General features: G+C 46.1%; 3 protein-coding genes across 3 annotated transcripts; all 3 read right to left on the bottom strand.

The window, feature by feature from the left end:
* Nucleotides 1–2,013: 2,013 nt before the first annotated feature.
* TbgDal_III190 (hypothetical protein, unlikely) lies at nucleotides 2,014–2,325 on the bottom strand (the record flags this gene model as incomplete). Its single annotated transcript, XM_011773671.1, has 1 exon — nucleotides 2,014–2,325. One exon carries the CDS (start codon nucleotides 2,323–2,325, stop codon nucleotides 2,014–2,016), a length of 312 nt encoding a protein of 103 aa, XP_011771973.1.
* A 1,065-nt stretch (nucleotides 2,326–3,390) lies between these two features.
* TbgDal_III180 (adenosine transporter, putative) lies at nucleotides 3,391–4,779 on the bottom strand (the record flags this gene model as incomplete). Its single annotated transcript, XM_011773670.1, has 1 exon — nucleotides 3,391–4,779. The coding sequence occupies one exon, from the start codon at nucleotides 4,777–4,779 to the stop codon at nucleotides 3,391–3,393; it is 1,389 nt and encodes a 462-aa protein (XP_011771972.1).
* Nucleotides 4,780–5,059: 280 nt separating this feature from the next.
* TbgDal_III170 (hypothetical protein, unlikely) lies at nucleotides 5,060–5,452 on the bottom strand (the record flags this gene model as incomplete). The annotated part of the gene is made up of 1 exon (XM_011773669.1): nucleotides 5,060–5,452. The coding sequence occupies one exon, from the start codon at nucleotides 5,450–5,452 to the stop codon at nucleotides 5,060–5,062; it is 393 nt and encodes a 130-aa protein (XP_011771971.1).
* Between the last annotated feature and the right edge of the window lie 5,701 nt (nucleotides 5,453–11,153).

The following is an 11,153-nucleotide window of genomic DNA, read 5'->3' as shown; positions in this document are numbered from 1 at the left end:
GTTATTTGCTCTCTCCATAAATTCTCACGCATAAAACAAGAAGAAAAGGCGTTAGCATCGGCTGTCGTTTGTAGAGGCTGGAGGCATTATTCCATTACTACTGTTTAATGTTTTTCGTATTTTAACAAAGAGGTGAAGTTTAGCTGCCGGTAAAATTCGGCTGCGTGCGGTGGGCACTTGTAAATGGCGTCTTGGGAAATGAACGGAATTGGGCGGAACTTATTCAGCACCATCATTAATTGATTTTGAGCATAAACGGTCAGGAGTTTATTCGCCCGTAGGACATTATGCAACGGACGATGGGAAAAGCATTTGGATTTTATTCTCCGCCCATTGCTGTGGGAGGCAGCGCTCCGTATAGTTCATGGAAATGAGTGCTGTGACGAATTGAGCGATATTGGATTGTTGAGATGCACGTGCAACCGAATGAGTGAGTTGTAGCTGAACAAATAAAACTTAAAAAAAAAATAGCGCCTCCCGTTAAAGGATGGCGGACTATCGGTCTTCATCACGCACCGCATTATAACTTAACCCGACGCCACTGCCTGGTGGATTTTTGTGCGCAATGGCGGAGTGGCGTCAGGTGACCGTTAAGAAAGCGGCCAAATGCCTCTCCCCGAACGAGTGAGGGCTGGTGGCGAGTTTGGCTTCTCCCCATTTCTCGGAAATACTCCGGAAAAAATGTGAATTGAAACCAATTTAAATTATCCCTTGTGGTCGCGTCAAGTGAGTGTTTCAACACGCGCTCGCTGCGAAAACTCCCTTTTTTCCTTCTTTAAGTCCCTCCAACAGAGGAGAAGCTAAAGAGGGTAAAATAACATGTGACACCCTCCGTGCAGCCATTTCAATACGGCGGAGTCCCTACGTGCAAAGTTTCGCATTCCTGAAGTGTTGATCCATCAGAACTTTGATGGTTGAAAATGTCATCCAAAACCACTTTTTGCGCTAAAACAAAAAAGGTGTCGTGATGCCTCCCTCCGAATTGTCATGACTTTACCCAACACCGTAATGCCGGTGATTTCTTATAACACCCATTGAGCCTCCCCGCCTCCAATTTAAACACCCGCTGCTGATCTCAAAGTAACGTATCTGAAATTTGCGTGTTCGTCATGTCCAGCGACTAGAATTCGCGGCCTCGTTGAGGTTTGAAATGTTTAGTTTAATTCCTCCATACTCTCAAGGTGGCTAATGTTAGTTGATTGAGAGCAACTACTAATATCAGGCTACGCCGCGTCCTTCGAGGCGTTGGCGCGGCATATTGATGACAAAGCCAAAATTTGAAGGCGCAGAAGCATTCCAATTAAATCGATATTGTTTAGTACGCCTGCGCAGCGGGGGAATGTTCAGTTCTGCCGCCCCGGTGCACGCACATATCTCCCACATAAGGCTGACTTCGAGAGATTCGGGTTTTTAGACTCAATAACCTCAATAAAGGAAGGAGTTTTCTTGATTCAGCGCACGTGGACCCTTTCTTCCACTCGAGAGGCCCCAACTCCTGTGGGAACTCGTTGGAACGTGTTTCCCTGGCAACATTGTTGTCGGTGCTGGTATCGTTTGTGTAGGATTTTTAAAAAAAAAATAAAGTCAGTTCCTCCTGCGGAGCCGTATTAAACAGTTCACTCGGCGCTTCCCGTTTTAAACTTTTCCAACTGCCTGAAGACAACCAGCTGTCATGGGTCGCCTGCCCTTGCTTTCGTGACGAACTCAACCTTCTCAAAGAGGTGAGCTCACGAAGTTCCATCGGTGCGTCTCGGGCTTAAGTTTTCCGTATTGCTTGCGGTGAGTTCCGCAATTGCAATTACATGTGATTTGCTTTCGCGACCACACCCAGCTAAAGTGTGCGTCACATCTTGCTTCTGATACCCGGTCCCATCTGCATTCCCCGCTTTCTTTCCCGCTGTGGTGCTGGTGCCGATTCGATTGTGCCGTTATTTCGCCAGCAACGCCTTTTCGTGTACGGTACGAGGTTTACGTGTATGTTCTTTCCTCCCTTCATGATAATAAAAACATTATTTACGCTAACTGCAGTACGGAAGTAGTATGCTCATTGATTCCGCTAACCTGGCAAGATACGTCAATTTCAATCCTTCCGTTTTTGGCTCTGAACTTTCGGGGTTTGTGGGTGAAGATTAAATGCCCCCGCGCATCACCAATGACTGCGACGACGTGGGAGTAAAACGGATGCAGCTTCACCATGAAGTCGACGATTTCGAATTCCGGACTGCATAGTTCCCCCGTCCATTGGGCGTCGAAACGAGGTTTGTTCCATTGACATCTCAAGCAGTCGACTGCACCGACAACATGCGGCATGTGAACCCTCATCATTAGAAAAACAAAACTTTGCGTGTATTGAGTATCAGTTGATGATCAACACTTCGGGTTGGGCCCCTTCTAACTCATTCCGTAAGTTCCATAACTTGCACCAAAAGATGCGTAGCCAGTGCGACGGGTGCTATTCCTTCGCTGCTTATTCAAACTCTAGGTTTCCTTTTCATACATAAATGAACATTGAAAAGGTAAAAAAAAAAATGGGTTTGCATGGTTTGAAGGCTCGATATGGACCACAAAAACTCCTTGAAAGGTTCCACGGTTTGGTTTTTGTGAGTGTGGAGCACGAACGAAAGTTAGGAGAATGGAGTAGTATATTTAAGTGCCATCCCATATTCTTTCCTCACCCATCTTCCCCATTTTCAGGACACAGAGTAAAAAAATTTTCGTAAGAATGAAGTTGAGTAAAAAAAAAAGATATAACCTACCAATATGTTCGGCTATTCTCCACACTGAATGGCATTTCTTTCCACACGTTCTTGTGGGATGTATAACCAGTGGAGGGCGTCAGGTATTGTGGAGTGAAAGCACCGCCATAAAATATGAGAAAATAATTTGTTAGTGGAGGGGGGCTTGGGTAATAAAATCTTATGAAAATAAACAGAAACACCTCTCCGTTTACACGGGTGATATCCATATCGTGAAGAACGGTGGGCATGTGTCTGTGAAGGGACCGGAAAAAATAATAATAGTAATAATAATAACAATAAATAAACTTTTAAAAATAACAAACAAAGGGGGAAATTAGCCAAAGAATAACTTTTTGGAGGTCGCGCGCACGTCCCTTGTGGCCCGACTTTTCTTGAAACCCGGACTACAAGTCCCAACCTTTCTTTTAGTTGCGCTTCCCCTTGCCTCACTTCGCCTTTGACCACGTCACCTCACGGCTTTTTTTTTTGCTTTCACGTATGTTCTGTCGTGCCAAACACACTCTTTCTTTTTTTTATTCGGTTACCACAAGTTTATATTCGCTAGCAAGCACCTCTTGTGTACTTGCTTGCAATTTTTCTCCTTTACGGATATGGTTCCAAAAGCCTAATGAGGTTCCCATGAAGGGCGGTGCTATTGAGGAAGTCCCTCCTTGACGGCAAGCGCAAGCATGGAGCCGGAGAAAAGACCGCACAGAATCGCAATGACGGCACAATTGGCAGCAAGAGAGCGTTCACCAGCTGCTGTCAGTGAACCGGTGCGTGGCGTGTGTATTAGCGCCATCCCGCCAAAATATCCGTACGTGAGGCCCCAAAGAAATGAAAGAATGTAAGGGAGAAGAGTGCCACCAATGATGCCGCGCACACAAAAAACAAGAGGAATTATAAGAAAGACACGTGCAAATGTCCCAACCACAACATAACGTGGTGAAGGCTGCAGCCGCTTGAACTGAAGGAGGAGGCGCGATAGGAAGTCACCGAAATGAAACATCGCCGCAGTAATAGTCATATACCAACCGTTTGGCACATCGGTTTTGACGGCGAAGAATACACCAGGGTAGACGAGAAATGTGGTGGAGAAGGCGAGGAAACCCGCCGCCAGCATGGGCCAGACGCGCTTCAGCACCACAGATACCTTCGCCTTCAGCATTTGCTGCGAGTTTGTAATGTTTTCCACTTGGTCCGTGTCCTTCATCGTGTCGGGGTCCACGGTGACCGTCATCACGTTCCCTTTCGTGGTGTTATTATCAATCGCCACGGGGTCTTCATCTTGTTCTGCTGGACCATTTGATGTGCCACTTTCTTTGTTTTCACAATCATTGGTCCTTTCCTTTGCGGCGTACCGAAACTCTGCTGCATACTTCATGGCGTATGGGTTCTTCCTCAGAAGCACCAAGAGGATGCAGGAAACCACTTCAAGAAGGACAACCAAGCCAAAGAAAATTCGGGACTGTGTCAACATGCTTTCGTAGTTGCTCTCCATAGATGCTTTTATTACGATAGAGAAGAACGATGTGATGACACCACAAACTGCGACACCCCACACAGCGGCGCTGAAAAATTTTGTAGGGAACGGGCTAATAAGGGCACCGTTTCCGGTGTCACAAAGTGTTGCCGCAACACCATTGATCACACCGACGAGCATAATCGTTACCTTGGCGCCGGTTTCTGTTGTTTTTATTATGGTGACCATTATCACGACGAAAACTGCCAAAATTGAGAGGATGAGACCGGCACCGAGTCGAACAGCCAGAGGGATCCGCCTTCCAAGATTTGTCAGCATGAATAAAGTCAGAAGGAACTCCACAAGGAACGTCGTGGCATTGTAGTACGTGAAGACGTTATTCCAAAACCTTTGATCCTCCGCCTCTGCATTGGGATCCCCCTGTGCGTACTTGTAGTACTCGATAAAGAAGAATGGAATCGAAAATATGGAAGTCGTCACCACCACCGCCGACATTCCGAAGAATATAAAGGTGATGTAGACTGTAAACTCAGAAACCGATTCGAACCCGAGCATCATTCTTACTTTTATGACTGCCTTAAACCGATGGTTAGTCCCTTTGATACCGCGCTTACAGTAAAGTGTAAAGAAAAAAGACGGAAATTTTGAAGTTAAAACGGGACTGGAAAGTTCTGTGACGAAAACAAGGATTGCGCACGTGAGTGGACTGCCGTTCTTGTGCGCTACCAAAAAGAACACCGACCTTCAGCGTGTAGGGTCGGGAATCAAAAGAAAAGCGAGGGTGAACCAGTGGTACCCATCTTCCCCATTTTTAGCTTCCGAAGTATGGGGGATTAATTCAATTCCCCACGCACGCGATAGGGTGAAAGAAAAAAAAAGAGTTAAATCTTTGAACAACTTCGTAGGGAAAAGACTTTTCGTTCAATATTCTTCCCGAAACTGAGGTTAATCTCTCTCTTGAAAACACCAACTCTCTTGATGGGGCATTTGTGTGTTTGGTTCCGTGGACAATAAAATAAATCGCGTTCGGGGGTTTCACATTTTTTCTGACATTGACTGAAAAAGGTTTTGAAATGAAGCGTCCCCGGAATGGAGCCATTGAGTTTATTAGCAGGACAAACAGCACAAAATTACACCGCAGCATGTCGTTCTTGACGCCACGAGGTCTCGTTTCCTTTCCGAGCAATCGATAACTTGATAAAGTCCCGTAATATTGGATGCTGACACGCATCGGCCGCAGCAAGTTTCGGACCAGTTTCTTCGTTTGCGAATGAAGTGCGTCTGCCGTTGTCCATCGCCATGCGCTACGGTGTCGCGACCATTGTATTGTGTTGCAACCTATTCTGCTCTGTACTCTGGCGTGTTTGGTTTAGCTGCACACATCATTGGTTGGGACTCTGCGGTGGACGCGCTCTGATGAAATCACACAAGGTGAGATAATTTGGCTTGTGTAGCGCGACATCGAAGCACAATTTGTCGCCAGGTTTCCGCGCCCATTTGCTGCTGCCTCGACTCTCGTGTCCCTTTTTTAATATCTAAACAGAGGATGGCTACGAGCCGCTGCAGCACACACCCAACCTGCCCCTTAACTCGGAATACGAGCGATGGAAAAGTGCGTGTAATTTCCATTGCTTCATGCGCGACCGGTCGTTGCTGTGCTCGTCTCATCAACACGCTCATGTCCTCCAAGGCGCTTTCGGGTCCCACGTTTCACATCCACATTTATCAGGGATTCAAAAATCTGATGTGCGATACGTGGTAAAACAGCGGAAAATAAGTGGCTAGGGTTCGGAAAAAGAGGCACCGAGGGCCACTCAGGTTGTAAAGTCATTCAAACCAGCGTCTCAACCGGACGAAGCACGGTGGCAAACGACAAAAACCAAACCTCCTAAAGCACCCACTTTTTTTTTTTTGCACATCAGTGAAAAACACCAAAAGAGCGCTAACGCCCTTCCAATTCGAAAAACGCCCGATTAGACGCAGCGCACAACGAGAGCGGCCGGAGGCGATATATTTTACACCTAAACCATCAGACGAACCTACAAAACACGTTCCCGGGGATGCGGTTCACCTCTCGCCTTCGGGTAAAATGCAACAATCGACGAGACTACGCGAGGGGCTAAAACACGGTCAAAAAAAAAAAGCAATTACGCAACACGTGGAACGCAGTAGGGAATATGGGGGAGAGGCACGCACATGTATAAATGCACGTGCTAATTTACTTTCTTTCCTTTTCATCGCACGTACATGCTCCTAATAAATGGGATGATTAAATAGCGGATTTGGTGGTAGTGGCCGCGCCCTTTGTTTCACGCGATCTCCAGCCCCGGGGAAGGAAAAAGATGCCCTGAATCGAACAAAGTGGGCCCTCACGACCCACAACCTGCACAAAGAAAACTCCGGGGAATATCACATTCAGTGGGGAAACAATCTGCTTTGTTTGCTTCTCTGTCGTTTCGAAAAAATATTCTTCACGTTGGTTGGGAAACGTGGTTCTCCCCTTCGAAGCCATGGAATACACAAGTGTCGGCAGGTTGTGTGATGCCTTGCATTTTCAACTTTTATCGTAGGGGAAGTTGCGTGTTCTCATCGATGTTTCACTTGTAAGGCCATGCGACGGGAGCAAGGCGTTAAATCGCAAGCAAATCCGCAGAGAGGAGCTTGGAATAACGGGAATATGGGGGGGGAGCAATGAAAACGACGATAGATACGGTGATGGGAATGAAAGTATTGAGTGCAAGCATGTTTTAGGGCACTAACGCGCAGCCCGCTGAATGCATTACTAATTCTACTTTCTTCTTATAGTTCCCGCGGACTCCCGTGACAATCACAATTCAACCCTCGTTTGTACACAAAATATACGAACCCTCGGATGCTGGTAAAGTATTTTTTTTCTTTTCACACAGGTCAATGCAGCTACGCGGTTCCTCTGCGCGTTTGCCACCTTTTCTTTGGCTCGACCACCCTCTTTAGGTGTAGGAAAATATCACCACAACTAACACCAAAAAAGTCAGTTTCCCCGTTGTTTTTCCACACCTTACCCCACACTTTGCTTTCTGTTATTTCCGCAAGCCGGTAGCCCTTTTGTTCTTCGTTGCCTGTTCAGCATCTGCCTGCTTCAACGATATCTTCTACTTTTTGTTTGGGTTTGTTAGCACTCCTCGATTAAGCACCTAGCATCTCCCTATGTCTACTTTTTGTTTGACATCTTTTAGCTAGCGGTCGACTTCGCATTACTACTTCACCCACTGCGGCGTTAGGTCTGTTCGCGCTGGCAACAGTGATGCCCCCGGCATCTTCTGATTTAGTTGCATTGTTACGTGCCATGGTTTCAGCCGACGCATACCTTTAAACCTTGCTGTTTGGATTTCTGTGTGCCGCATCGGAGGGAGGTAGCGCTTCCTTTTCTACATCGTCGGGCCTAAACAACTTTACCAAGAAAATTTCCACATTTACGCGAAGCCGTTAACCTCTTTTCTCGGGTCTAATCAAGCCACATTATCCACTTAGTGCTCAGGGGCTATTCATTGTAGTAAGTGTGTGGGAGTTTCCACTCACCCTACTCTTAGAGCGTCACAGCAGCCCTCTATTTTGTGCCCACGCCAGTGCTACAAGTGCTCGATGAGAATACCTTGTTCCATACATTTCGTCGGGTGTTGCGTACATTGGAGATCCTTTGGAACCGTCTTCAATGTCAGGAATGCTCCGCTACTTACATCTCTTCCCATTGCATTTTTATCGAAGTGTTTGTTCCTGGTGTGTAAAATCAATTCTGACAAGTGAACACGCTAATAATCGCACCATCGACATCTTGTACCGTGCTCTTCTCTGCGCTTCAGTCCGCCCTTTTTTGCATTACCTTCTCTAATTTTTCAAGGAATACAGTGTTTTCGCTGTCATCCTTCACGTTCCTTTCTGCGATCACATCCTTTACCTTTCGCGCTTCGTTTTCTTAATCATCCTTTTAATTGTGCCTGCGCTTCTTTTTTTTACAACATGGCACTGGTACTCCTTCGGTCGTTCGGGTTGTCGCTTTTCGAGTGCCCCGTTATCCAGTGCCAACCGCATTTGTTGTGGCAAATGGGGAACATTGGTTTCAACTTGTTTGCATGACTGTGCCATTGGTTTTTGACACGGTGATCCAGTGTGTTGCACCTGCAACATGCCAATTCCCCTTTTCGCTTAAAATTCCTTGGGCTCATTTGAAATTCCACATCCCCGCCATATTTTCCTGGTGATATGTCCTTTGGGCTTTTGGCCGAGCCTTCTGTTCGCCCCCATTTGAATGACCTGTGTCGTTGCGCTTCCTCAACCGTCCACCCAGTTGGTACGCTTGGTGGACGAAAGGGTCAATTTAGCCTTTTTCCTTTCCTTGTTCTCCACCGTTTCTTCAGATAGGTCTCCTTTTTGCTTCTAAAAGGTCGCCTGGAAGGTTCCCTCAGAAGCGTCGTGGCACGCATTCCCATACCAATTGCATTTGTTCGAAATAAAATAAAATACAATAGATGCATGGAAGTTAGAGTTCACTCTGTATGTTATCTGTGTTTTGTTTCCTTTTCGGGGTCCTTTCCATGTTCTTTTTCCTTTCCCATTGATGCTTGTTTATCGCTCGGTCAGTTGCTAAAACACGTCGCATGTGTATAATAAAGTGCACTGGACATATGAGTAAGTTTTTGTCGCATTGCACTTGGCCGCGATGGCGCTTTGGGGCCGGTCGCCCGTCCACTGCAACAAAAACTTTTGAAGAGGGCTGTCAATGATCACAACAGAACACCGTTTGTATTTGATGTTGTCCGTTCTCTTTTTTTCCATATTGCTGTCACGCGCCACACAAATGCCTTGTTGTCCTTCTCCGAAACCAGATCAGTATTAACCTTTTTTCGTGCAAAGAGAGATATCCCCCTCAGCATGGGGCGGATGCGTTTCATACGATTCCTCGTCGGGGCACACTTTGGAATTTTGTGTGTTTTCAAATTGATTTCCTTCTTCATTTTCGATTCCACTCCGTCACAGCTGTAATAACGCCCGTCTTCCGCAATGAGCACTGCTGTGGCACCAAGTTGTCTGTTCATGCCGGCTCACCAGTTTGTATTTCACTACGGTGTAATAATACAGTTTCAAACGTTGGGTTTACCATTCTTCCAGTTAATTATACGGAGTTTCTTAATTTGAGCTACGGGATTTCCTCATTGACACTCGCGGTCTCCGTTTTGTGAGAGACAACGGCCGGGACACGAGTCGGTAAATGCTATTACTTTCCCACTTTTTCGATGCATTCCTGGGGGCACCTACGAGTGATTCGAATCCACTTTTCATTGCACAGTTTATGCTCTGTAACTGCACGTTAGTTTGTTTACTCCATTGAAATAATATGTCCTTACTTCCTCAGCCATCGGTGATATTACTGCTGCAGCCGTCCCTTTATCGGTAATGGTATGGTGACAATTATTTCTTGGGTGTTTTGTAACCTCGCTGGGAATTCCTGATTGGTTGAGTTGAAGGCTGCTGTTTCTGTGGTTCCTGCCTTAAATGTTTTTCCTCTCCATCACTCTGTGTCTTTCCTTTGATCACACTTTTCACCTTATGTTTCTCCGCTACTTTTCCGCTTACATTGTCACATAACCTCATTCCATTTAGAAGATTTTCAGCTCTTTGCTCAAGAAGTGTTGCGCCAGTGTATCTGTTTTTGGTTTTGTCGTCTGTGTTTCCATTCTTACCGGAGACAATAGCGTAACCTCCTTTATATTGCTAGTTTCTTTGGGGCACGTTCGAGCCATTCTTTGCCTCGCGCACCCGAGTTTGTTGGCAAGCTATTCAATCGCTCTTTTTCTATGAGAATAGGGTCTTTCGCTCCTGTCTGCTTCTCCCTTGCGATGTGGCAAACCAGTATCGACAGTTTTCCTATGGAGGACCGTGCCGTTGCAGTGACATTCTACCAGGGTATGACTTGCGTTACGCTTATTCGTCCCGCGAATATGTCTCCTGTAAAATGTGAAGTCTGTACTGCAATAGTGCAGATGGTTTGTGAAACAGTAGGTTATCTCTTTATTATCTAATGGGAGAGTGTTGACCCCCAAGAGTATGCACGTAACCTGGACGATGAATCGCTGGAAAGTAGGGACGGTAGACGGGATGCCAAGTTACGTTATTTTGTGTGTGGTTTGTCCGCTTTAACAGCCGTTACCGCTACTCTCCCGTACAAGGGGTTGTCTTGGAACAAGCGGCAGAACACAGGGGGTCATTCAGGACCGGTATCATCACAGTATTTTTTGATTTAACTCCAAGCAGCAAATGCGCACATTGGGAAGTAGAAACCCAAATAACCTCAACCCCTCGCGGCAGCAGGGAGACCAGCGCTGATCGACCATTTCCTGCTCGTTCAACCCAGTTACAGCCGTTCCTTCTGTCATTGCTACATCTCCTGTAATACATTCCCCCCCTTTTTTTTTACAGAGAATGGTATTGCACCACCGTACACATCAATAAAATGTTTCCTTATGATAAACTGTCAACCTGCAGTTGCACCAACATTCACGCTACTTGAAGTGTTCTAAGGTACAAGCGGTAAGCGGCGGAACTCATTTACGATAGATGGTGATGCCAAAATGTCGTTCGATTTGATGGAATGACTAACATCTTCATCGTTTACAACCATACAGCTTCATAGCAGTGTGATCAAGAGTGCTGATGATATTGAATCAGCCAGTAACCCAATACTGCAGAGCAATGCTCGTAGAGTGAAGTTATGCCCTCGGATGCGGCACAATCCCGATGAATGAGTATTGTTCCAATTCGTACCGCTTACTGCTGTTACCCTGCTATGTTCCATTCCATTAATGTGACAACCAAATGACAGAAATAGAGCACAAAGCTCACACTCGCCACGGTTTTAAAATTGGGTTGCTCAGTCTTTAAAGAAGTGTCGTGTTTAA

Source organism: Trypanosoma brucei, chromosome 3 (genome assembly GCF_000210295.1).
Source record: "Trypanosoma brucei gambiense DAL972 chromosome 3, complete sequence".
Classification (NCBI taxonomy): Eukaryota; Euglenozoa; class Kinetoplastea; order Trypanosomatida; family Trypanosomatidae; genus Trypanosoma; species Trypanosoma brucei.
Note: the sequence above shows the minus strand (reverse complement) of the source record. Positions and strands in the feature narration are given on the sequence as shown.